The sequence below is a fragment of the Kogia breviceps genome, chromosome 11 (assembly GCF_026419965.1).
Source record: "Kogia breviceps isolate mKogBre1 chromosome 11, mKogBre1 haplotype 1, whole genome shotgun sequence".
NCBI classification, from domain to species: domain Eukaryota; kingdom Metazoa; phylum Chordata; class Mammalia; order Artiodactyla; family Physeteridae; genus Kogia; species Kogia breviceps.
In genome coordinates this window covers 43,063,611-43,091,512 of record NC_081320.1, presented here as the reverse complement: position 1 = coordinate 43,091,512, position 27,902 = coordinate 43,063,611, and the positions used below count along the sequence as shown (strand labels likewise).

Below are 27,902 nucleotides of genomic sequence, written 5' to 3'. Positions count from 1 at the left end.
CATTGGCTGTTTTATTGTTCACCTGTCAAGAATTAAAAGAAAATCTTAGCATTAGTTTTAAAATATTGAGGTGATAGAGATGTCAGATGAGTCTTCCCTTGGTAAAAATAAGAAATAGAGGGTAAAGGAGTCCTAATGTGCAATATTTTTTAGATTCTGGAGCCATACTAACTGACTTGGGTAGCTATTCGGTATATGAAGTGTTTTGGGTACATTATGTTGATAGAAGAAAGATTATACTTCCTTTTTTAGTATATTGTTTCACTGATTATTCACATCTAGTACTAAGACCTCACTATCTTTACCCATATTGGGTCATTTTCTTACTCTTGGGAGAGGACATCACCTGACCTCTGAAAAATAAATTGTTAATCTGTGTTTTACAGTTTGATATTTTAGCTGTTTTTCTCTTTTTCTATGCTGTCTCTTAAAAAAAAAAAAACTACAGGCAAATGTAGATAAAATTTACGATCGATTTGTACATCTTGATAACTTACCAGAAGATGGACTTCAGTGTGTACTTTGTGTTGGACTTCAGTTTGGAAAAGTGGATCGCCACGTATACATGAGTAATAAAAACAAGGTAACACAGTCCCTTCTATTTTCGCTGTATGTTCTGTAGAGAATATATAATTGAACCCTATATTCTTATGGTCTGCAACTTTGAATTCAGCTTCTGAACTGAAGCACCTATAAACATTATTCAGCCTCTTAGCAGAATTATGATATACCATCATATTTTCTCCTGGGCTGTGGCAGGAAGGAGGAAGAACTCTTAGTTTGAAGGGGAAATAAAAACTTGCACAGGGGTGAAAGGTAATATGTGCAAAGAGCATTATCTTTTGGGGAAGTGCAGACTTGTGTTCATCTAGCCTTAACTGCCTTTGTGACCTTAGCTAAGTTGGTTTACACTTTTAGTTCTTATTTATAAAATGAAAGGGTGTCAACCAGGTATTTCTAAAGTCCCTTTACATTTTCTGTGCCCTCTGTCTTCTCTATTTAATTCAGACGTGTCCATGAAAATTAGATTTTGGTCAACCATGTATTACCTAGAAAGGTAGAAAGGGTTTTATAGCAAAGTTGACAGTATTTGCTTCATAAAAAATACCTAATTGACCAAGTAGTAGATACTAATTTCTTTGACATGTTTAAGAAATTTCTTTAACCATGTTTAAGTGTCAGTTCAGTGGAATTTAAGTATATTCACGTTGTTGTGCAGCCGTCACCACTATCCATCTCCAGAACTTTTTCATTTTTACAAACTAAAACTCCCTGTCCATTAAACAACAACTCTCCATCCCCCCTTTTCCTAGCCCCTGGCAGCCACCATTCTACCATTTAAATTTCTGTCTCTGAATTTAACTACTTTAGGTACCTCATATAAGTGGAATCATACAATTTTTGTCCTTTTGTGTCTGGCTTATTTCACTTAGCATGTCTTCCAGCATGTGTTGTAGCATATGTCAGAATTTTCTTTCTTGAGGCTGAATAATATTCCATTGTATGCATGTACCACATGTGTTTATCTACTCATCTGTTGATCGACACTTGGGTTGCTTCCACCTTTTGCCTGTGTGAATAATACTGGTATGAATATGGGTGTACAAATACTTGTTCCAGTTCTGGCTTTCAATTCTTTTAGGTATATACTAAAAAATGAAATTGCTGGATCCTGTGGTAATTCTACTTTTAATTTTTTTAGGAACTAGTAATTAATACTTTTCTGTCTTTTCCAAAGGCAATTCTTCAGTTAGATAGTCCTGAATCTGCTCAGTCAATGTACAGCTTTCTGAAACAAAATCCACAGAACATAGGTAACCATGTATTGACCTGTACATTATCTCCAAAGATAGACTCATCAGAGGTAAGATTATTTTGTATCAACTTTTGTGCTTTTAGAAAATGAGGAAAGCGTAAAGGTCATTCTCCCAAAGCTAGAAGATACACTCTGAACCTGATTTTGAGAATTATTCTTGGACAGTAGTCAAACTCATTCTGAGTTTAGATAATGTTTCTTTTAAAAATTTATTTTGTAATCATTATTCCAATTTTCATGGTTTATGGAACAGTATAAATTTGTATAAATGAGACTAAATTGAGGTAATTTTAGAAAATTGTAGCATATTCATTCTGATGCTTACTATGGACATATGTGCACAGTGATATACAAAGCATGATTATCTCCAGAATGCAGTCTACATTGAGTCCATTTTGACTTCCTCCTGATAGAAGTTTGTGTTTTTTTCACTTGTTTAAATTATTATACTCTCTTCTTGTGTAAGAAAGAAGATTTTATAGGTTCTTGGCTTGCACAGTAATAATCTTTGAAAACTATGAGTAGTCTACCTTTGAAAGAATTAAATTGAAACTCAGATGTTTTCTCTAATAGTTTCATTGTATCTCAATAGCAAGAGGTAAATAGGGCCTTATATTTGGTGTCTGCAGGTTTTTGTTAATTTGCCAAACTCTTGTGCTAGCTCAAGAAAGAGAAAATTCCACCATCTGAATCTGAATTAAATAGAGCACCTATAAGTAAATGAATGCATCATGATACTGATTTAAGCACAAATTTGTTTTTAATAAATTTATTTTTGGCTGCATTGGGTCTTCGTTGCTGCGTGCAGGCTTTCTCAACGTGCAGCGAGCGGGGCTACTCTTCATTGTGGTATGCGGGCTTCTCATTGTGGTGACTTCTCTTGTTGCGGAGCACAGGCTCTAGGCACACGGGCTTCAGTAGTTGTGACACACGGGCTCCGTAGTTGTGGGTCGCAGGCTCTAGAGTTCAGGCTCAGTAGTTGTGGCGCACAGGCTTAGTTGCTCTGTGGCATATGGGATCTTCCCAGACCAGGGCTCGAACCCATGTCCCCTGCATTGGCAAGCGGATTCTTAACCACTGGGCCACCAGGGAAGTCCTTAAGCACAAATTTGTGTGGCTTGTTTAACCTGATTTCAGAACAAAAATTTTTTTTTTTTTTTTTTTTTTTTTTTTTTTTTTTTTTTTTTTTTTGCGGTACGCGGGCCTCTCACTGTTGTGGCCTCTCCCGTTGTGGATCGCAGGCTCCGGACGCGCAGGCTCAGCGGCCATGGCTCACGGGCTGAGCCGCTCCGCGGCACGTGGGATCCTCCCGGACCGGGGCATGAACCCGTGTGCCCTGTATCGGCAGGCGGATTCTCAACCACTGCGCCACCAGGGAGGCCCAGAACAAAATTTTTAACATTTTTTTTTTCTCAACAGAATATTATTTTTAAAACTTTGTGTTGTGGTATGTTTCAAGTTATTACTTTAAACTATGTTCAGAATTACAGTAAACACAGACTACAGAGACATTTTTCTTCCAGAATTGTGGTCCCAAATTCTTAGACTTAAAAAAAATGAAACAAGTGGAAATTATATGAAACTTCTGCCTAAATTAATGCTTTATTTCCCACATCCTAACTCAACCTCATTCTTACAACTTATTAAATTGAAGAGCACATTTAACTTATTGTAAAAGACTGATTAGCTCAGCCACTGATAAGCTAGACTTGTAATCTTGAGCATGTCACATAATGTCCATTATATCCATTTAACAAATCATAAATTGGATAGTAGAGGTAGGTGGACTAATTTCAAGGTGTTGTAGTAGTCTATATGAGAGGTGATGAAAGCCTAAGCTGGACTATGAGGTGGAAATAAATCCTGTCCCCAGATTTTTTAATAACAGTTTTTAATTTACCATGTTTATAATGAGTTAATTAGTATCTTATGTTACTCTCTGTTCAATATCCTACCCCCCCCATTTTTTTTTTGTGGTGCGCGGGCCTCTCACTGCTGTGGTCTCTCCTGTTGCAGAGCACAGGCTCCGGACACACAGGCTCAGTGGCCATGGCTCACAGGCCCAGCCGCTTCACGGCACGTGGGATCCTCCTGGACCGGGGCACAAACCCGTGTCCCCTGCGTCGGCAGGCGGATTCTCAACCACTGCGCCACCAGGGAAGCCCCCTTCCCCCATTTTTGTTACCTGTAATGTTACTTCCACATGTAGTACATTACAACCTTTAGTTGTATAACTATAGTTACCTTGCATACAGAGTATGAAGGCTTAATTCTAAGTACTGAAACCCAGTACCTGCATTTTTGATATCTTGATTATGAAGATATTTACTGCAGAATTTAGTAATGAGAGTAGTTCTGTAAAGAAAGAAATATGTGTAACTTGTACACTTGGAAGTGACTCTTGTACTCCCAGTCTTTTCTCAAAATGATGCTGTGTTTTTGTTCAGTATTTGGGTTATGGCTTTCCTGTATAGTTTAGGAGTTGTTTTTTGTTGTTGAAAGGAAAAAAGAAGACTGTCTTCATGTTACTCGGGTCACATAACTTAATTACTATTTGTTGAATAGAATATGCTCTCTTCTTAGAGCTATTCTTCTGACACCCTGTTGTAAATTTAAGGCCATTTGCTTTGTAAAGCATCTATATACCTTCGATTTTCTTTTTAATGCTCTTCTGAGTTACTTCTGTTATTTCTTGGACTCTGTATCTCCTACTCTCTTGGATTACTATCTGTTTGCCAGAATATATTGTCAAATAATTTTCCCAGAAAGTATGTATGGCCAGTAAACTTTCTAAATCCCTGCATATTTGGAAATGACTTTATTCTTCTCTTACATGTTTCATTGATGGTGTGTCTAGGTAGAGAATTCTGTGCTCAGATTGTTCTTGCTTTTATTGTTTTGTTTTTCTTAACCACTGTTAAGGAGAAGGCTGATTCCAATCCTACCTCTATGTACTTTTTTTTTCTTTTTGAAACCTTTTAGCATTTATTCCTAGTTCATTTAGCAGATAGTTATCTAATACCTTCTCTATGCCAGCACTGTTTTAGACTTTGGAATACATTGGTAAACAGAGGAGTCAATGGCCCAATCTTCAAGGAGCTTATTTTTTATATACATATATATATATATATATATATATATACACACACACACACACACACACACACACACACGTATATATACGTAGTATGAGGTGGTAAAAAGTGCTTTGAAGTGCTGTGGAGAAAAATCAAGAAAAAATGATAGAGTGTGCTGGATGGCGGGGTGTGCAGGGGGATATGTGTATTTTGGAGTGCTCAGGCCCCTCTGAGAAAGAGTTATTTGAGAGACCTGAAAGAAAGAAGTAAGAGAGCGAACTCTACTAACATATCAGAGAGAAGAGATTTTTAGAGAGAACAAGAGCTAAAGCCTTAAGGACATATTTGGTGATGCGGGAATTCCAAGGAGGATCAGTATGGCTAGTGCAGTGAGCAAGGTTTTAACTTGGTTTGGGACTTATTTCCTATATCCTGCTTAGATCATTCATTGAATTTATGAAATCTAAAAATTAGTGTGTTCCTTCACCTGAGGAAAATTTTCCTCTTATGTCTTTGAATATTTCTTCTCTTCAAATTTTAGTGTTCTGTCTTTCTGGCAGTAGCACCTGTACTGATATTATGGATGCTATATCGTATTGAATTTTTTTTAGAAAAATTTTTTAGAGAGTATTCTTTAGAGTTGTTTTTAAATCAGTTCTCTGAAATACCTTCAGTCAGATTTGTATGCTTAATTTGTTCTCTCTTGTGCATTTGTTTTTCTCTTCTATTAATTTATGAATAAAGAAGCAAGTTAGCTAATACCAGGTATCTGGTATAGATTTTCTCTACTATCATGTAGGTTGGTTTTGGTTTTGTTTTCCTCTAACAAGTTTCTCCCGTGAATGAGAAGACCGCTTATAAGTGGATGGGACTTATCAACTGCCATCTTTAATTTTCTTTATATACCATTACAGTGTAGACTGGATACCTTACCATATACCCTAGTAAAGAAGGCCTTTACTCTGAGATTCCAACACCCACACCGGGAACCTCTCTAGAAATATTATTCAGTTTCTATACAATATAATTCTCGGCTTTTAATCTGAGAAAATCTAGAGAAAGATAATTCTCAACTCAGCACACGATTCCCCACAGAAAAAGCCTTCAGCTAGTATATGTAAGTTCTAAAGGGCAGATATTTTTGCTGTTTTGTTCAGTGATGTATCCTAAGTGCCTGGATTAATGCTTGGGACATAAGCACTGAATTTTAATTCCTCCTTTCATTTTGGGCCCCAGGACATTGCTTTCTTGGTGGTTCAGATACATGTTTAAAAGGATTATTGTTAAATTTTCTCCCGCACTTCTATGTGTTTTGAGTAGAAAGCTTTCTAAGTCAACTAGTCTCTCATAAATAGAAGTCTTTTAAAATAATAATTGCACAAAAAATAGTTGATAATTCAGGTTGATTGTTTTTATTCTTAGCAAAAGGTGGTATTTCCAGGCTTTTAAAGTTAAAATTTTCTTATTATCAACATTATGGAAACTTATTTTTCTCATTAATTTCTGCGTGTCATTTATTCTGTATAATCTTATTTAGAGATCTTTATCTAAAAATGGGGAAAAAATTCTAGAACCTGATGGTTATGTGGATGCTGAAAACTATCTGTTTTGATATATTTTTAAGGTATGGGGGTTTTTTTTAGCTTAGATTTTAAGAAGTGAAAACACTGCATTGATGAGTTAAATATTTTAAATCCAGTAGAATAGCCTCTAATAAAATGTGGAATTATATTACAGGCTAAAGCTGAGAAAGACCCAGAACTAGGGAAAAAAAGGTATGTTGCTTTAAGTTTGCTAACAGTTTTTATAGTACGTAGTTAATTACTGAATATTATTTCTGTATTTTATGGTAATTGTTCACTAGTAACAAAAAGTTTGTATCTTTTATATGAGTGTTATGAGGGTGTTTTTGTTTGGGGGTTTTTGGAAGGCTCTGTTTGACCTAGGGGCTTTTTTTGTTATTATTTTTGGTCTCTTTCAGATATTTACTAATTTTTTTTTTTTTAGGAGAAGTGAATGTGTACACACAGTTTGAATTAAATATATAAACTTGCCTTCTTTTTGAAATGTTTTGCTAAGATTCTTGAACAGCTCAACTCTGTTATCAGTATTATATTCTTGTTAGATTTTTCTATTCCAAAATAGTTTGGGACAGTAGTAAATTTTAAGTTTGTATAATCCTTTAAAATTTTCATTGAGTTTTTAAAACCAGAAAGATAATATTTAGTGTGTATTTTGGTATAAAACAAAATAATATGTACACTTCTTTATATTTTCAGAGGTTGAAAGGTTGTTCTTCAGAGGCTATACAAACTGGTAACTCACAACTTCTTTTGACCACATACAGTATATCCTCTTCGTAGTGACTTTCTCATCTTGATGAATACCACACTCATCACCACCCTTGTCCCACCAATGAATAACCTCCCTTTTACTGCTCTTCATTGGGAATCACTGATAGAGAATTCTTTCTCTCTTTCATATACTAAGTGATTTACCCTTCTTTCTTAGTCAGTGTAGTAAGAGCTTATCAGTTTGAAAGAAGAGTTTGAATGTTTAAATATGGAAAGTTTATTTTATTTGATACACTGCCTAATTGTAAGATGCCTGAAAGACAGGATATCTTATGGATTTTTCTTCTCAGTAATTAATTTTTATAAATTGAGACATTTAAATGATAAAGATGATTATGAGTACATTAAAATATATCGGTAACTTTAAGCAATAGGTTGGCTATACGTATCTACACAGACTTTTAAGTTGCACATCAGCATACCAATTATATTTACATGCCTAAGAAGTAATAACCAACAGCAAGCAGTGTTTGCTACAAAAGCCTGCAAAGGGCTGAATAAGTAACAGTGCTGCATGTAGTAGTATAGATAGACCTGCAGTTTGGCTGTAGTAACTGGCTGGTAAGTAAGTAGGCTCTTCCAAAAATCCATTTTATATATTTCATTTGACAGTTTCTTTCACGTCCAAAAGAATAGTTATTGTGTGCGTTTGGTCATTTTCTCTTTCATTGTTTTCACTTATCTTTTAAAATCAGATATGTCTTAATGAATTTACAAATAGTTGTCTAATCTTATTAATTTTTAAAGTTCTAGCAGTAATAATTTCTTAATTCCCACTTTGCAGTTTTTTTTCTGACTTGTATGACATTAGAGAAAAAAGACATGGGATGTGGCTGAATACTTCACATTTCTTTATTGGAGTAAGCTGATCCTGAGAAAGTACTGGTCCTTTTTTTTAAGCATTTGTGGATGCTAATTCGCTAATATGATCCTCTTGTTCATAGTTAAAGTATTTGTTTCCTTTTTAAAAGAAATCTCACATGGATATATTAATAATTTAATAAGATTCTACATTTTCCCTGCTTTAACCAACCCCCATGTGAACATTATTTATTTATCATATGATTAAGCCTCCAAATAAGGGTGCAAGAGGAAATGTTCACCAGTTCATTAATAATGTTGGGCAGTACTCAGTGGCCCTCTGAAATACAGATCTTCAGTGTTACGTCTCAGTCTAAAGCTTCTCAGAGAGTGTATGGTATGGTGTTAACCTTTGTTCTCATGGCCAGCTTTTACTATATCCTTCTCTGAAGATTCTGAAACCCTGGTTTTATGGAGGGATAGGGTAGGACAGGGGAGTGGGAAATTAGATACCTCTATCCTGAACCCAGCCTTCCTGGAATCCTTTTTTGGTCCAGTTTCCAGAATATGATTTTGTTTTCTTTGTTCTTTTAAAAGACTGTTTTTTATACTCTGGTATTAATAATTTCATTTATTTGACATCTCAGACTGACTTTCCAAGCTAACTTGATGAACACTGAAGCTTTTTACCATATCAGCCAGAAAACTAGATACTGATTTTTGGAAAATAAATCCTATGAAGAAAGCACTGTAATTTTAAAAGACTGGCACACAAGAACAAATATGGAATTAAACCATTTCCCTAAGTAGGTTCATGCTGTCTGTTTCAAGTGTGAAACTGCATAGTGATTCATTTTGTATAAAAGATAACAGCTTTTTAAATTTACTGACAAACTTTAAATGTGGTAAAGGGGGAGGACTTGCTATATCCTAAAGCTAGGAATCAAAATCTCCATTGTTCTCCTTCTAAAGCCCAGTAAATTAGTGTTTTTGTATAGCTCTAGTTTGTAAAGCCTTTAGGGTTAATATGCAGTTCTGTAATGAGGCAGGACTTTGAATTTAATGTTCATTTTTGGAAACGAGTCTTGTAACTTAAAAATGAAAGCTTATTTCTTGAGAAATAATATTTACATAACTGCTTTAACTGAATATCACTTTTTCTTTGTCATATTTGTGCTTGGCAGCAAGTTTTGTTTGTTTGTTTACTTTTCCTAAGAATTTGGAGCACGAAAAATCAACCATTGGTATTTTTTAATATAAGGGATGTGAATCATTTCAAATACAAACCTTTAAACCCTCTCAGCATACAAAGGATAGTGTATACAGTTGAATAGAATATTATTTGATAAAGGTCTATGGTTACTGACTTTTTAAATTAAATAAATTCCTCAAACTCTTTGCCTTAATGGCTTTTCTTTAAGAGGAGTTTCTCTGATCTCTTAGAAAAGTTTTCTCCTCTGGAAGTTTAAACTTACCATCTTCAGAGGAGGGAGGAATAGTTTATTGGCTCATATGATTAGACCCTGATGTGGTAGCACTTACCACTTACCATCTTGCAGTAACTAAAGAGTATATAGCCACCCTTTGAGAAACGTATCAAAAGGGATGTCTCATCCCCTCCTTCCTTGAAGAGTAGGAGGAAAAAGTCAACACTGAGATATTGTTATGGCGGGATCACTTTCTGGAGTCTTTTTCCAACCTGTACCTTCTAATGTAATTAAGCAGATGTATTTGTTAAACATTATTGTGTTGACAGCGTGCTGGATGTTGTCTTCAGAAGCTAAGATTTTCCTTATTACTATTCAGGATAATCTCTTATCAATGGAGCATTAATGTAAAAACAGTTTATTCTGTCTCTGTCTCAGTGAAAATAGTTGTATTGCACATTTTTATTTTTATATTGGATTTGGGAGGACCTTGATGAATTAGATCAGTTGCATATATTTGCCATGTATTTCCTCCATTTCTTTTAAATTTTACTTAAAGTTTTAAGCTATGTATTAGAATCTTAAATTAGTCTCTAACTGGAAGGATTTCTTTTAACAAATTTCTTCTTGTGATATAGCCAAAGGCGGCACATACTTTATAATAAGAATACGTATTTATTGTTAAGGTGATTGTATCAGCTTTGCCTCTAACTTTAAATCTCCAACAGAGTATTTAAAAGATATTTCCAAAGAAAGTTTTCTTTTAAGTATTACTAATAAATACAGTTCTTGGGAAATTGAAAACAAACCTGTTTCACATCCAAAAGAAAGAGGTGACGTGGTTAAGATAAGTGTGACCTGTCATTTTCTGTTTATGTTCCTTTTAGGTAAGGCTCACTTACAAGTTTGTAAATTTTAATTCATGGATCATTAGTTTCGCGAACCATAAACATATTTTATTATTTCAGTTACCACTGTTGGAGAGATAGGACCTAATAATAATTTGAGATGTCTCAAATTCACATTCAGCCTTCTGGTATCAGGAGCAAACTTGACACAGAAGGAAAAAAAAATGGTTATAACTTACATGAGTAAAATGATCGTATCAGTCATAATATTGCCATAATTTCCTTTGAACTAAAAAGAAATCTTTAGTGCAGTGGAGGATCTTTTTTAAAATTTTATGTTATTTGTATATTTACATCAAAACTTAACCATTATAATGCTGATTGGATTTCCCAATGCTTATTGCTCCTGTATCAGGAAGTCTTAACAATTAGCATCGACAGGATTATTTATGATGGTTGAATTCTCATCATAGTTTGGTTTTTGTTTGTGTTCTTTTTGTTTTTAAATACTTTTAGCCCTGACTTGAAAAACCGTCCAGTTGATGAAAGTGAGGTGCAAAGAGCAGCTGATAGTCCCTCTGTTAAACTTAGTGAAGTTGAAGAAGAATCTATTCCCAGCATTCAAACAGAAACTTTTATACAACAGGAAGAGCCTTGTGAGGAAGAACCAGAAAAAGCACTATGTGTCTCTGACTTTGCTATTGAAACATTTGAAGTTGAAACTCAAGGAGAGGAGGTCAAAGTGGAAATTCCTCTTGTAGCATCCACCACTTCAGCCAGTATTGACTTATTCACTGAAAATGGAGAGCAGTCTGTTTTAAATCAGCAGGTGTATACCAGTGACTTTGAGAAGGAAGAGGCAGAAATTATTAACCCTGAAACAGAATTATCATCATCTGATAGCGCATTTATAGAAGAAAGGAACATCAAAGGAATTCTAGAAGACTCTCCATCTGAAGCAGAAGATTTCTTTTCTGCAATTACGCAGTCTATGATAGAAGCTGTAGCTGAAGTAGACAAACATGAAACTGTTTCAGAAATAGTACCATCTACTTGTGTTGTGGCCTTAGTACCTGGAATTTCCACTGGGGATGAGCAGGCAGTGAGCACAAAGGGAATTTCTGCAAAAAGTAATATGGATGAAAAGGAGGAGAATGAATTAAATACCAAGGAAACCAGAATGGATCTGCAAATACGAATAGAGAAGGCTGAAAAGAATGATGATAAGATGGTTGCAGAGAAGTTGGAAAAGATTGTGGCTGCAATGAAAGAAAAGCCTGCAGAAAACTCAGTGACCAAGGCATGCCCAAATAAAGGAGTGGTTCAGGCCAATAAGTCTGATGAAACTAGTAAAATTAGTATGCTGCCTGCATCATATGCATCTAGCAGTAAATCAAGCATCAAGGCTGGTATGGTCTCTTCTCTAAAGGCAAAAGCTACAGCTTCAAAATCTGAAAACCAGAAAAGTTTTCTAAAATCTGTACTCAGAGATCAAATAAATGCTGAAAAGAAACTTTCAGCCAAGGAATTGGGTCTCTTTAAACCTACAAGTGCCAGATCAGGCTTGGCTGAAAACAGCAGTAAATTGAAACCCACTCAGAGCAGTGTTACCAGAGGAGGCAGTGGAAGGATCTCAGCCCTGCAAGGCAAAGATTCTAAACTGGATTACAGGGATATTACAAAACAGTCTCAGGAAACAGAGGCTAAACCTACCGTCATGAAACGGGATGACAGCAACAATAAGGTGAGGAGGGTAGGAAGAATGTTCAGAGAATCTTTGAAGTGATTAGCTCTCTGTTGTAGCTAAGGAGTAGGAGATGTAATCTTGTTTTATGCTTTCATCTCCTCACTCCCTTCGCCCCCAAGCTCCCTTTTCCCTTTCTTAAGTGACTCCATTGATTTAAGCCAGTAGACACTTAGAATAATAAGCTCAAGTCTGTAATTTATTAACAGGTGTGAAAGCATTATTTGGATAAAATGTGGTCAGAAATAAAACTTTGCATTTAAAAAAAAATTCTGCATTGAATTTCCTGAGGTGATTTAGCACTCTACTTCTGAAATGGGAAACCGTTTTCTCTTTTAAATTGAAGCTTCCTTTATCAGCTTACTGATGGCCCAACTTAGACAGTAAAACTGGATTTAACTACAACTTATGGAGATGATGCCTATACTGTTAAATGATTGTTGACTTAGCTTGGTATACCTGTTAAATATTTGTATAATTGAATGTGTTTGGGTAATATTTGCATTTTGAATTCTTTTTGTGTTTTAAGGAACATTAAAACCTAGTTGTAAATTCTGTTTTTCTGTATTTCTTATTTAATATTTCAGACTTTGACTGGACAAAACACTAAGACTTCTAAAAGCACCACTGGTAGAAGTTCCAAACCCAAAGAGGTAAGAAACAATCTACTAACACAGACCCATCTATCTATTCCATCATTCCATAAAAGAGTTCGTCCACCTTGTAACTTGTGTCTCTCCTGTAATAATTAGTTTGATATAGAACAAGGGACAGGAATGAGATAGTATATATATATATATATATATTTTTTTTTTTTTTTTTTTTTGCGGTACGCAGGCCTCTCACTGCTGTGGCCTCTCCCATTGCGGAGCACAGGCTCCAGATGCGCAGGCTCAGTGGCCTTGGCTTATGGGCCCAGCCGCTCTGCGGCATGTGGGATCTTCCCGGACCAGGGCACGAACCCATGTCGCCTGCATCGGCAGGCGGTCTCCCAACCACTGCGCCACCAGGGAAGCCCCCTGAGATAGTATATTTTTGACCCCACCACCAGTTCGTTTATCTGACCTTGAGCTAGGCTAAATAGTTTGTTCTTCGTGTGGTGCAAAAAGTTACGCAGGGATGGAAAGGGGATTAGAGTAGGAAGATACCTCCAGTCTCACATCAGTAGGAGTGGGTTGTAACACAGAATAAAATCATCTATGTAAAGGAGGTTGACATTTGACTTAAGTCCTTTCCATTTTTTTATCCTTTTGCTATGGCTCAATTTAACCTAACTAGACGGGCTTTAAGATTTACTTTCTTGGTACTGACTTCTACTGCCAAATAAACATGTTACAATTTATATTTGGCTGTTTGGTATTTTAGATTTCTGTTATTCATAGAATATTTTTTCAGTTATTTTACTTTTTTCCCTGGTGGGGCATAAATTTGGGTCTATTTTATTAGGGCAAGGAGAAATGTTAGTAGTTTAAGAAGCAGAAGTAAGGATTATGGTTCTTCCATGGTTTAATAAAATGATAGTACAGTTGCTTACAGATTCCCCCTCCTCCCCTAAATTTACTGGGTATGTATTGTAATGCGATTATTATATTTACTAGTAATTGACCATTGATAGTGTACTAAAATGTGTAGGAGGCCTGCCAGGAATTTATTTTCTTTAGTGATTGGCACCATTTTTCAAATTACAGATACTATTTTTTTTCAACTGCAATTATATTTGTCATTAAGTCTTAGTAATAAATTTTCCATGTAACTTTCTCAAAATATAAATCTTATATAGGCATACCTCAGAGATATTACAAGTTCTGTTCCAGACCAGAATAGTAAAGTAAATATCTCAATAAAAGTGAATCACACATATTTTTTGGTTTCCCAGTACATGTAAAAGTTATGTTTATACTATACTGTACTCTATTAAGTGTACAGTAGCATTGTGTCTTTAAAAAAATGTGCATACCTTAATTAAGTACCTTACTGCTAAAAAATGCTAACCATCATCTGAGTCTTCAGTGACTCATAATCTTTTTGCAGTAGTAGCATCAAAGGTCACTGACCAGAGATCACCATAACAAATATAGTAATAATGAAGAAGTTTGCATATTGTGAGAATTACCGAAATGTGACACAGAGACATGAAGTTATTAGTAAGTGCTGTTGGAAAAATGGTGCCAGTAGACTTGTTTATCACAGGGTTTCCACAAATCTTCAATTTGTAAAAAGTAGTATCTGCAAAGTGCAATAAAGCAAAGTGCAATAAAGCAAAGTGTGCCTGTATCTTAGTATTATATATCTTAAAATATGTATTATGTATATAAATTGATTGATGGAACAATCTAGTTAGCTATTAACTTCCTAGTTGCATTTGAGGTGCTTTTAGTAGTCCATGAAGTCTCCAAAACACTTGCTAGATATCATTTAACATATAGAATGGTAAATGTTTTATATTAATTGTTTGATAAATGCTCTTAATGTAGTATTTTTGTACATCATATTTCCAGTTCGCACATCATTTAGGAAATAATTGTAATCTTACTGAAATTAAGTAAAGGTGGAATTAGATTGATATTGTTAGGATTTTACCTTTGGCATTGTTTACTCTTTGGATTTGTTTGTGGGGCTTTGAAAAATAACTAATTTCAGCTTTAGGAAACATGTCTATACTGAAATTCTCACAAATGATAGATATGTCGTGCACATTTATTGAGGCTGTGTGGAACCTAGCCAGTTATCAGTAGTTGTTCACAATTCTGTGAGTTTTTTTACCTTTCCAACAGGAACCCTTATTTCCATTTAATTTGGATGAATTTGTTACTGTGGATGAAGTTATAGAAGAAGTGAATCCTTTTCAAGCCAAGCAGAATCCACTGAAGGGAAAAAGGAAAGAAGCTCTCAAAAATACCCCTTCCTCTGAACTTAACTTGAAGAAGAAGAAGGGGAAAATCTCTGCCCCTCGTGTTGTTGAGGGAGAATTATCTTTTGTAACATTGGATGAGATTGGGGAAGAAGAAGATGCAGCTGCACATCTAGCACAAGCTCTAGTCACTGTGGATGAAGTAATTGATGAAGAAGAAATAAATATGGAAGAAATGGTAAAAAATTCAAATTCACTTCTTACGTTAGATGAGTTAATTGATCAAGATGATTGCATTTCCCACAGTGAACCTAAAGATGTTACTGTACTGTCAGTGGCTGAAGAACAAGATCTTCTCAAACAGGAACGCTTGGTAACTGTGGATGAAATTGGAGAAGTAGAAGAGCTACCTTTAAATGAGTCGGCAGACATAAGTTTTGCTGCCTTAAATACTAAAGGAGATGAGGAAAATACTGGAAGGGATTCCATTGGGTTCATTTCTTCTCACATGCCTGAAGACCCTTCTGCTTTAGTTACTGTAGATGAAATACAGGATGACAGCAGTGATCTGCATTTAGTGACATTAGATGAAGTAACTGAAGAGGATGAAGACTCTCTGGCAGATTTTAACAACCTTAAGGAAGAGCTTAATTTTGTTACTGTTGATGAGGTTGGAGAGGAGGAAGATGGAGACAGTGATTTAAAAGTTGAATTAACACAAAGCAAACATGACCATCCCACCGATAAAAGAGGGGATAGAAAAAAGAGAGCTGTGGACACAAAGAAGACAAAACTTGAAGCTTTGTCCCAAGTGGGTCCAGTAAATGAGAATGTTATGGAAGAAGACCTGAAAACCATGATTGAAAGACACTTAGCAGGTAGATACTCAGAAGTGGTAGCTTTTGTTTTATGAGGGGACTACATTTAAAATTTTTTAAAACATATGTTACAACATTACCAATAATTTCACTGTGTATTGAAATAAGAAGCCAACAGATAGTTATGGCCAAGTGATATTTTCCAAAGAAATATGTTCAAGTTTCACAGATTTCTCTTAGTTCAGACCCTACCCCAACTTACTGCATCTCAAGAAAAGATAAAACTAGAAAGCAAACTAGAATACCCAGATTAGAATTAGAATGAAAATGATATGTTTGTATTATTGAGAAAATACAGCTTTTGATAAGTAGAAGGCTGTTTATACCAGCCTGCCTCCTAGTTTTTGCTTAGACTTAGGATTTGGGAAAAATTGTGAAGGTACCATTTCACTTTTAAGTAATATTTTGATGGTATAGAATAATAGGTCAGCTCATTTTCAGTACTTTAGGGAGATCAAAATAATGTCAAATTAAAAAAATCTTGAAGGATTTAACCAAACTAAAAATAAAAAATACTAAAAAGGTCCCACAGTCTTGAACAAAATAGAAAAATGTGTGTAGGCTCCTTGAGAAAAAGCAGGTGGGAAGGTGGAGTTTTGATCAGGAAAAATGGGCAAATAAAAGGAGAATGCTTAGACTAGTGCTGAATTTTTTAAAACAGAATTATCCTATTTTATTATTAGAAATAAGTTTCCTTCCCAAATTTGAGTAATATCTATCTTGTTTGCAAAAAAGGTGTTAAAGTTGTTATTCAGAGTTAAAAGCAGTTTAAACACTGTTAACGTAGCAATAAATTAGACTTTCTCTTTAAAGCTAAAGTGCCAGCCAAGAGAGTTAGAATTGGGAAAACGCCACCATCAGAAAAAGCTGTTACGGCAGAACCAGCAAAAGATGAAGAGGCCTTCCAAATTAGTGAAGGTAAAGCAGGATTGATAGAAGTGGGGGAGAGAGTAACACAATATGAGGAGGTGGTTAAAGTTCCAAAGATCTACTGTCTAAGAAGAAAAGTAGAAAAAGAGTCAACAGAGCAAGGATAGGAGTTGAGGGAGTGAGGGAAGGCAGCCCATTAATGATTAGATCTGGATAAAGATTTTTATCTTTGTATAGAGATAATGGAACATAATGGAATGGGATAATAGAGAATAATATGTGATCCTATTATAATAGAATGTGACGAGTTGTCGTGGAAATGATCCATGAAAGGTTATTCTGACCATGTTGCAGCATCAAGTAAAAATTATTTATTAACTAGCTTTGTGTACCAGATCCCTTGCTTTGTGGATGCTGTCAAGCAGACAGCCAATGAATTAAATAAGATGTCTTAATAACATTAATACAATTTATGTTGAAACAAATAGGGAACAGTGTCTAGAATACTCCAGTTACTTAACAAGTATTTGTCATTGTGTCCATATATTCATAGTAAAATCCTAAATCCCTTGTACCATTCTCTTTGAAAACAGCACCCTCATTGCTCTCCTGCTTTTGTATCCTATGTTCTCTAAGGAAAAACTACCAACTGTGATTCAGTTGAATCTCATTGACCTAGCTCTCAGCTGGGTCCTCAGTGCTGCTCCACAATTTATTTAGGCCTCCTTCCTTTCCCATTTCCTAACCAGGTGTAATAAAAACCTAAAACCCTTCTGCTTGTTGTCATACTGGATTAAGTTTTTTTCTTCTTAATTTAGTCTTATTTGACTTCTCTGCATCATTTGTTACTGTTGATTATGTACTCTTTCTAGATGCTCTCTCCCTTGGCTAAGTGGGTACTCCTTCTTTGTCTATTCTTCTCCATTAACCTCTCCTTGATACCAAGCCATAGTCAGTGGTTTTACTAACTGACAAATGCTTCTAGCATAATTTCCTGAGGGCTTCCCCCGCTCAGGATTTCTGTTGTGATAGGGCAACTTCAGCCACCAGCTTGCTTAGAACTGCCTCATCTCAAAAGAAGAATAGAGAAAGAATCATTTCTTTACTGCTTTTGTAACCATTTATTTTCATTAATAGATAATATATTTGATGAAAGAACCTAGCTTAAGAAAAAGTCATTTTAAAAATAATTTTAAACTTAAAATATTCATTTTAATCTCTTAAATGATTATGTAATTATATATAATATGTATTATTGTTGTTATTATTAGATAAAGGTGCTTTGGAGTGGTAGCAGCAAATGTGTTTGAGAAAGTATTACTCGAGGGTTGTAGCAAGACACTGGAGGCTGTTTTAAGCATCAAGTCAAGAAAAGCGAGACAGCCATTTTAATCGACTCTTTGGGACTTGGTGACTGGTAAAATGCAAGGAGTAAGAGAACAGTAAATAACGATTTCATAGTTTCTAACCATCCCCTCAGATTTGGTAAAGAGTAGCCCAGTTACGTGGGGAGAGCACTGAACTTGAAGTCACAAGTCTCTGTCACTTACTGGCTATGCATCCTTGGACATAATCAGTTTCTTACCTCTTTTGGTTTTGCTTTCTCCATCTGTGAAGAAATAGGGATAATAATGATTTGACCTGCCTGTCTCACATGAGATAAAAGCTAAATGAATGATATATATGTGAGAGAGATTTGTCCAGTGCTTTACAACAGTTAGGTATTTCAGCTACTGAAGGTAACCAGAATTGCTTGGAAACAGTTTTTGTTTTTGTCTTCCCACAAGATCCTGTTAGGCATTTTGCTGATAACATTGAGTGCTTCTTACATGTTAATTAACTTTGCTGGGTTTGAATGTTTGTAGTTTCACTTGTGATTCAGCCTAACAAGGGTCTTAGTCCATCAGTTTAGGCTTTGTTTTTCTTGGTTGGAAGGGTTTCAGTACAGGGCAGCAGAATTATTCTCTGCTCGTGTCCTTTTCCCCTCAATCTACACTCCTCTCCCACCCCAGCACTTTTGCATACACACGTTAACTCTTGCCAATAATATAGAACTTGAACTTCTTCCAATACCTTTTAAATTTTTTCCTTAACAATATGTAAATAAAATATGCTGCTAAGCTTTAGCCCCATATTCTTGAATCTATTTAATAAGGTTGAACAGATTTACCCATTTATTCCTTATATAAAGACTCTTGGAGGAATAGTCAGGTGGGATTAACCAAGAAAGAGAGATGATCCATAAATTAATCTTTTTTTTTCATAGATTAATCTTTGAAGGCAGAGATTATCTGATGTTAGCTTCAGATGACATCACTTAGTATAAAATCTATGAGTATTTTGAATAACTTTTTTTTTCCTTGAAAAATTTAATGACTTTAGTTGATGAAGAATCTGGATTAATGGATTCAGAGCCAGAACGAAAACGCAAGAAGATTGAGGACTCTTTTTTCGGGAAATCAGTGGCACCTGATGTCCCTGAAGGTAAAGTAAAAATGACATTTTTCCTTATCCATGTGAAATAAAAATTCAGAACCGTAATAAGTGTTCTGTTGTTTAGATGAGTAATGCAATGACCTTGCTTAGATGATTAGAGTGGAAATTAGCGAGCTTTGCACACTGGCATTTCTGAGAGCAGTTTATTAAGCTGTGTTTTTACCTGGCAAAGATATTTTTATTGCACTCTTGAAGTCTGGGGTATGTACTTTCTTTGTTGCTCTGGTAAGAATTGAGTAATCCTTGCACAGGCAGAAATTCCAGTTGAGTAGAACATGCTGGAAAAGCTTAGCTAGCAAACTTTGTTCATGGCCAGCTCAGATGAGCTAAAGGGCACCTTATTTGTTTACCCATTGTATTCTTCAAGCAGACAGTTGACTATCATTTTGCCTCTTCTCCCTGTTTTATTTTAACATTGGATTCCTAAGAGGTTTATTTCAAAGACTACCAGATTCTTTTCCAGTGAACTGCTATTCTGAAGGAATTCCCTGCCATTCCTGGAGGCTCTGGAATATTACAGAATTTGTTTAAAAATAAAGACTTCTGTTTTGTGATTAGAGGCTTAATTGCTCTTGATCCCTAGTATATAACAGTGTGTATTATGTTTGTATATAAATGTATACTGTACTTAGTATGTTTGTCATGTTTAGATAAACACAGCTCTAGATAAATTATCGTTAATTTTTTTCCTTCCTCTTCCCTCTCTCTCTTCCTGTCCTCTAGATTTAGACTTTCTTGTACCGAAGGCTGGATTCTTCTGTCCAATTTGTTCCCTCTTCTACTCAGGTGAAAAAGCAATGACAAATCACTGCAGGAGTACACGTCATAAGCAAAATACAGAGGTAGATATTTTCAATTTTTAACTCATCAAATCTTCAGGTGGTGGTATTATAGTCAAACTACTGAAGTGTCCACACAAAATGTACATTCTTTCCTTTTGGAAGAACTTTTTAAGGTTGTTTATTCCTCTTAAGTTTATTCCTCTTAAGTTCGAAGTACTATTCATGTCCTTCACTGTATCTTGCCAGTAACTCCTAGTTTTTATTCCTTTTCCTCTGGCAGCATTTGCCAGAGTAGATTTTGCATATCACTAGTCCCATGTGACACTCCATTAAAGTGTGGGAAACTGTATATTCTGATGCCCTCTTGCAGAGTCATGGACACATAACATGTTAAAGTTTTAGACTTGTCTAGCCAAAGAATCCACTTAACTTTATTTAATCCATTTCCTCACTACTACCACCCCTCTTTTTAGTTGTACATGTCTTTGGGACACATTTAGATTAGAACTCTAGAGAATCATCCTTAGCCATAGTTAAAACAGTGGTTCTGATTCCTCCTGAATGTTTGAGAGTTGCTTTATATATCCTCTATTGAATTTGTGGCACAGACGCTCATCTAACATTCATTGAGCTGTTGTTTGCTGGAAGCTTATTCAATCCCCCAATCAGTTTTATGAGGTTGATGCTATCAGTTCCAATTTTGAAGATGAGGAAACAAGATTAAAGAGTACCTAATCCCCAAGATCACATAGCTAGTTAGTGGCAGATTTAGGATTTGAACCTACCTTTGTTTTATTCTAAGCTTATGCCCTTAAACATTGTGCTGTGCTACCTATGCTCTTACCATGTCACTTTTCCACTTGAAATCCTCCACTGGCTTCATATTATACTTGGAAAATATCCAAACTTCTTATTGTGGGTCTGTAAGGCCCTACATGATCTGATTTTTTTTCTACTTCTCTGACCTCACTATTATTGCTCACTGTGTTTCAGCTTTTTTGGCTCTCTTTTTTTTTCTGTACATGAAAGGCCCCTTTGCTGCCTTTGCACCTTTATATTGCTGTTCCTTTGCCCTCTCCCAACCCCCCTTGTATAGCTGGTTCTTCCTCATCTTTTAGGTCTCGACTCAAATAACAGCTTCCCTGAAACACCTTTGACAAAGAAAGACCTAGCTAAAGTAGAACACTCCTCCCACCCCAAAAACCAGTCAGTCTCATTTACTTTACAGTCTTTCTTTCCTTATAATACTTACCACCACCCCCTAAATTATCTCATTTATTCTTTTATTGTTTCTCTTCCCTCACTAGAATGTCAGCTCCATGAGGTAAGGGGCCTTATCTATGTTGTTGACCACTGAGTCCCCAAGCATCAAGATAATGCATAAGTATATCATAAATATCAGATGATTCACAAATGGAAGGAAGGAATGTTAATGTAAGGCACTGTGTTTCTAATCTTTATTCTGTAGGATCAAGCTCTTTAAATTTTAAATACAATGAAATGTATTAGATATATTTGTAACACAGCAAAGCAACATCTAATAAGTATTTTATATTATGAATTGCTTTTAACAGAAGTTCATGGCCAAGCAAAGAAAGGAAAAGGAGCAGAATGAGGCTGAAGAAAGAAGCTCTAGGTGATTGGGGGAAAGGGGAAAAAGTTCATTAGAAATTCGTTTAGGGTCCAGTTGATTTGTGTATTTTTGTTATCACTTAATTTGTAAGTTTTGTTTCAGAAGCAAATATTCATGTTGTACAAATTTCTGATTGCCCTTGATGTAGAGAGACTGAAGGGGAAAGTATGATGGGTTTGATTTTTATATCAAATCATCAGGCATGGAGAAATATCTTTTAGAAGTGTTAAAATAAATGTTCCTACTGTATATTTAAAATACCATGTTGTGTTTGTGGCTGATTTATTAAAGACTTGCTAGCCTCCTCAGACAGGCTTCTCTACAACCACTGGGACTTGAGATGTTTGGAGATTCTTCTTGTGTTACTGGAAGTCATAGGTATGACAGTGTTTGGCTTTGCTTCAACTGGTACAGGTCAAAGATTTCTTAAAACTCTCAATTTTTCTGGATAAAATTCAATTACAGCATGTTTGGCTTAGGTAGGTTTGAGTAAAACCTTGCTTGACTTTTTTAATGGTTTAGAAAGATATTTTTTCTGCATCTGGTAACATCTGCTATTTTTGCCAGGACCCATTTAAGGTAGCTCCTAGCAAGTCATTTAATATTAACTTGAAACTGCAAAGACAAAGTAGCCTTTACTTTCTGTAGACCACAGGAATTGCTTTTTTTTTTTTTTTTCTTTTTGCGGTACGCGGGCCTCCCACCGCCACGGTCTCTGCCGTTGCGGAGCACAGGCTCCAGACGCACAGGCCCAGCGGCCATGGCTCACGGGTCCAGCTGCTCCGCGGCACATGGGATCTTCCCGGACCGGGGCACGAACTTGTGTCCCCTGCATTGGCAGGCGGACCCCCAACCACTGTGCCACCAGGGAAGCCCAAGAATTGCTTTTTAAACCACTTGAATTATTATTTAATATGTTTGTGGGGAGTTGTAAAGGTACAAAAAAATAATTCACTGGATTGTTAGGTGCTGGACACAGCCCTAAACTGTAAAGTTTTAGATGAGGCCGTGCTTCAGACATAAGCCTACTGACTTAGAGTTTTTTTAGTATCTGATTCTTTATCTCTTTAGATTAGAATGCACCAGTTAACAATAGGGGGTGAATGGAGGGAAACAAAAAACAACTACTTTTTTAGATCTCTTACTCCCATCATAGCACAAGAGTTAGCTCACAGTCAGCAAGATTGGAGTGAAGAACACAACATCTTTTTGTTGTTGCTCACCAAACTCACTACACACTCAGTTCGCATTTAGCCACAGCCTGAGCAAAATGATAAAATACTACGGGCCACAGAGTAAGGAATGGGGTGGGGAGAGGGATGGCTTGTGAATGCCAAGAGTCTGTTGTAATTAAAACCATATAGGTGAATGAGGTACTAAGAGGGAGAAGAATTATTAAAAGGTTGGGAGTATAAGGTGCTGGCAAGTTAAAGTGGCAGAGTAGGGGAGTTCCATGATGGTCTGGTGGTTAGGATTTGGTGCTTTCACTGCCACGGCCCGGGTTCAATCCCTCATCTGGGAACTGAGATCCTGCAAGCTGTGCAGTGCAGCCCGCCCCCCCACCAAAAAAAAACACACACCAGTAGAGTAAATAAGACTCTTAAAGAATCTTTTCCTGGGGCTGCTTCTGAAGCTTTTAAAACCAGAGAAATTAGGAACTTCTTTAATCTTGCCTGGATCAACCTTGGTGTTTAATCTTAAGAATTTATTTTTATTTTATTTTTTTTATTTTTGGCCACATCGCGTGGCTTGTGGGATCTCAGTTCCCCAACCAGGGATTGAACCCAAACCACGGCAGTGAAAGCACCAAATCCTAACCATTAGACCACCTGGGAACTCCCTAATCTTAAGAATTTAAATGTGAAACTCTTATTTCCTTCAAATTAGTTATCTGGACATTGGGGTTCTAAATTAAAATAAAAGGAACTGCTAAAGCATAAAAGTATAGTAGAGGTGATTTGTGTGTTTTATCCTAGTGACAGATGTTGATGGTTCACTATATGTAGTAAATAATGTTCCTCTGCTGCTGCTTGCACTTAAGACTGGGAATTTTAATCTTAGGGCTCCAAATACAAAAGATTTTTAGGTTTGTTTTGTTTTGTTTTTTTAAATAAACATACCTTTTTTGCATATAATCTTAGAAGTGTTCTAGACTTCTCCAGAAAACCTTGAAATACCTCCCTCCCTTTATTCACACTACACATAGGGAATGTCATTTACATAGCAGTTTCTGCTTACTAGTTGGTTAAGGTATATAATTGGATCGCAGCTTACTTTTATCATTTCAGCATAGTTTCTATCATTATCTAGACACCAAAGCAAGAAAAGGTTGTGTTCAACACCTCCATAAAGGTATTTAGATTCTTTTACCCTTTCTGGCATAGAATGCTGTGGAAGTTTGCCTCTCCAAAACTGCTCCTTCTGAATTCTTTAAAAAGAAAAAAAATGTGTTGAGAGTCAGGTTTTAAAACTTAAAATTTTTATTTTAATGTTTTATTATCTGATTGTAGAAAATAGCAAGCATTTGAAAAAGAATAGGGTAATTTATATATACTAATTATCTAGGTTGAGTAATTATCAATGCAGTTATCAATTTATATATTTACTTTTTTCACTTCTCATTATTTTAAAGTAAATCTCAGCATGTCATTTTACCCATAAATGTTTCATTTTGTATTTCTAAAAGATAAGGATTCTTCTTAAAATAACCAATAATATCATTAAAAATATTCCTTATTTAAATAAAAATCCAGGGACTTCCCTGGTGGTGCAGTGGTTAAGAATCCACCTGTCAGTGCAGGGTACGTGGGTTCAAGCAGTGGTCTGGGAAGATCCCACATGCTGCGGAGCAACTAAGCCCATGCACCACAACTACTGAGCCTGCACTCTAGAGCCCACAAGCCACAACTACTGAGCCCGCGTGCCACAACTACTGACTCCTGCGCACCTAGAACCTGTGCTCTGCAACAAGAGAAGCCACCACAATGAGAAGCCCGTTCACTGCAACGAAGAGTAGCCCCCGGTCGCCACGCCACAACTCGAGAAAGCCCTCACGCAGCAATGAAGACTCAGTGCAGCCAAAATAAATAAATAAATAATAAAAATCCAGTTCAGATTTTCTACTTTCATAAATGATTTTTGTTTTCTTTTACTGTGTTTGCATCAAGATCAAAATAAGAGCCATACATTGTTGCTGGCTTGGTAGGTCTTTTAAATTATTTTTAATATATAGACTCTCTTCTGGTAATTTATTTAATGAAGAAACGAAATATTCAGTTCTGCAAAGCCATGCTACTCAAAATGTGGTCTTTGGATCTAGTGCCAGTCCATGAACTGTCTGGTACTAGTACAGAAATTGAAAGTGTTTAGAAACTTTATCGCTGTTTGACAGAGACTTTGTTGAATCTAATAATTGTAAAAATTGGGCTTGCATGTTTTTGCATTTTTTATTTGTTTTTAAAAAAATATTTACAAGTATTAGTCTGTGATAGATTGGAAATTAGGGGGTGAAAAATAAACTGATCCATCACATAGTTTGAGAAGCACTGCTGAAGGGTTTCACACAGCCTGGATTTTGTTGATTGCAACTGTACAGTGGAATTATAACATATTCCTCTTATAAATTGATGAATACAGAACGTTGATCAGAATTTTCTTTCTTTTTGGCAAGACTGCTTCAGACCGTGTTGTGGTCTTCCTGATCAGGAGGCACAAAATACCTGTTTTCTTCGTGATTTTGGTAGCAGTTGATGCTTAGAGCTTTGATGCACTTGGTCATTAGGGATTGTGAAACATTGATATTATAATTCTATATTTCTTCTTGTATAAACTAGGATACTTGTCTGAAAAGAGAACTTCCCCTCATCTGCTCTTTGGTTACTCAGTGGGTATGGTTTATGTAAAAAAGACATGGTACATATTTGATGCTTTTCCTTTATTTACCTTTTTCCCCCCCAAAAATAAGTAGTTTTATTGGCATTCACTGATCGTGATAAATTCTTTTTATTTAAATATTAATTTGAATTCATGAATTTTAACATTTGATGTTACAAACCTTTGCAGTATCAGCCTGTTGATACTTAAATTGTTCCATTTTTAGCCTTTTTGATTTGACTCCTCATTCCTTTTAACATGACACAACTAATTTTAATAGGTTCCTTCCTATCTGTATATGCAGATGTTGCAGGCTCACCTTGTATACCTCCTGCCCCAAATCTGAAGTCAGCCATTTCCTTAAGGAACAGTGTCTACTTAGGTTGTTCATTGCTTCTGTTTGGTTATTGCTCTTCAATGGCTGGAACTTGTTAGTATATGTTTTGTTTTTAGGATAAAATGCATCATGATCGTACTGATTCTTCTGGTTCAAATTCAGGGCTTAAAAGTTTTTATTTAGCTCTTTTAAGTCTAGATCTTCTTTGTGCTGTGTCAGGAATTCTCATTCTCAAGGACATCAGTCAGAATAACAATACCAAGGCCACAACCAACAATGTGATTATTAAAAACAGAAAATTTTAAACTTGAAAGCTTTTGCACACCAAAGGAAACCATAAACAAAACAAAAAGACAACCCTCAGAATGGGAGAAAATATTTGTAAACAAAGGAACCGACAAGGGATTAATCTCCAAAATACACAAACAGCTCATGCAGCTCAATATCAAAAAATCAAGCAACCCAATCCAAAAATGGGCAGAACACCTAAATAGACATTTCTCCAAAGACATACAGATGGCCAAAAAGCACATGAAAAGATGCTCAGCATCACTAATTATTAGAGAAATGCAAATCAAAACTACAATGAGGTATATCACCTCACACCCATCAGAATGGTCATCATCAAAGAATCTACAAAATAAATGCTGGAGAAGGTGTGGAGAAAAGGGAACCCTCCTACACTGTTGGTGGGGATGTAAATTGGTGTAGCCACTGTGGAGAACAGTATGGAGGTTCCTTAAACTAAAAATAGAGCTACCATATGATCCAGCAGTCCCACTCCTGGGCATATATCCAGAGAAAACTATAATTCAAAAGGATGTGTGTACCCCAGTGTTCATTGCAGCACTATTTACAATAGCCAGGACATGGAAGCAACGTAAATGTCCATCAACAGACGACTGGATAAAGAAGATGTGGTATATATGTATAGATAGATATACAGTGGAATATTACTCAGCCGTAAAAAAAGAAATAATGCCATTTGCAGCAACATGGATGGACCTAGAGAGATTGTCATACTGAGTGAAGACACAAAAAGGCACATAAGATATTGCTTATATGTGGAATCTAAAAAGGTACAAATGAACTTATCTACAAAACAGTTACAGATGTAGAAAAACTTACGGTTAACAGGAAATACGGGGGAGGAGGGATAAATTGTGAGATTGGGATTGACGTATACACACTACTCTATGTAAAATAGATAATAAGGGCCTACTGTATAGCACGGGGAACTCTATTTAATACTCTATAATGGATTATATGGGAAAGGAGTCTAAAAAAGAGTGGATATGTGTACATATATAACTGATTCACTTTGCTGTACACCTGAAACTAACACAACATTGTGAATCAACTATACTCCAATAAACATTAAAAATTTTTTTTTTCCACCTTTGCTTTTGTTTTGCCTTTAGGGTATATCCCAGTAAGGATATACATTCAAATTGTAGGGCTTTCAAGTCACTTGGAATAGTTCTTTAACAGTTATGCTGCCATCTAGATTAACATTGAGGTTCGTTTCATTTCATTTTTGATTTTTAAGGGTTACCTTTTTCAATTTAATTTTGTGTTACATAAAACATTTTACATGCTTCTAAAGTCACACTTAAAGAACAAAGAAGCCTAGCTTCTGTCTCCATTCTGTTGCTTCCCTTCCTGACATAAGTAACCTTTCCTTGTTAATTTTGTAATATATGTAGGCAGATTCATACACATGGGATAATCAGTTTTTAATACCTTGTACCTTTAATGATTGCTAACCTAAATGGAGACCCAGTGACAATAAGAACGGAGGTTGAAGGTAGAGGAGAGGCAGGAAATACCTGAATCCTGTGTAAACATAGGAGGAGGGATTTGCCAGATGCTGAACTTTTTACAGGTCACAAAACTGCTGGAGTTAAATTACAATACATTCCATGAGCTGAAGGGTGGTATACCTTTTAATAAAACTTTAGTATTTTTTTCTTAAAGGGGTGGTTTTATAAGAAGACTTTTAGAAGATTTACAAGGAAAGAGTGGGAAATCGGTAACATATCCTATGCCCCAGACTCCATGAAAAAAAGGAAATACGGTTCTATGATTTACTCTCTACCACTTTATTCTGCTTTG

The 27,902-nt window shown here is 35.8% G+C and overlaps 1 protein-coding gene across 6 annotated transcripts in view; it reads left to right on the top strand.

Annotated features, from left to right (window-relative positions):
* The window catches only part of ZNF638 (zinc finger protein 638), an 84,574-nt gene extending 62,737 nt beyond the window's left edge, over window positions 1-21,837 (top strand). For 4 of the 6 annotated variants that reach the window (XM_067007432.1, XM_067007431.1, XM_067007427.1 and 1 more), the window contains 10 exons: window positions 449-583; window positions 1,739-1,864; window positions 6,631-6,668; window positions 10,840-12,067; window positions 12,655-12,720; window positions 14,842-15,796; window positions 16,610-16,714; window positions 19,049-19,150; window positions 19,886-20,004; window positions 21,519-21,837. In XM_067007432.1, the coding sequence (XP_066863533.1) occupies window positions 449-583; window positions 1,739-1,864; window positions 6,631-6,668; window positions 10,840-12,067; window positions 12,655-12,720; window positions 14,842-15,796; window positions 16,610-16,714; window positions 19,049-19,150; window positions 19,886-20,004; window positions 21,519-21,584 (2,940 nt within the window). In that variant the 3' untranslated portion in view covers window positions 21,585-21,837. The remainder of the gene's footprint in view (window positions 1-448; window positions 584-1,738; window positions 1,865-6,630; window positions 6,669-10,839; window positions 12,068-12,654; window positions 12,721-14,841; window positions 15,797-16,609; window positions 16,715-19,048; window positions 19,151-19,885; window positions 20,005-21,518) is intronic. The other 2 variants (XM_067007429.1, XM_067007430.1) reach the window with 1 other exon arrangement.
* Window positions 21,838-27,902: the final 6,065 nt, after the last annotated feature.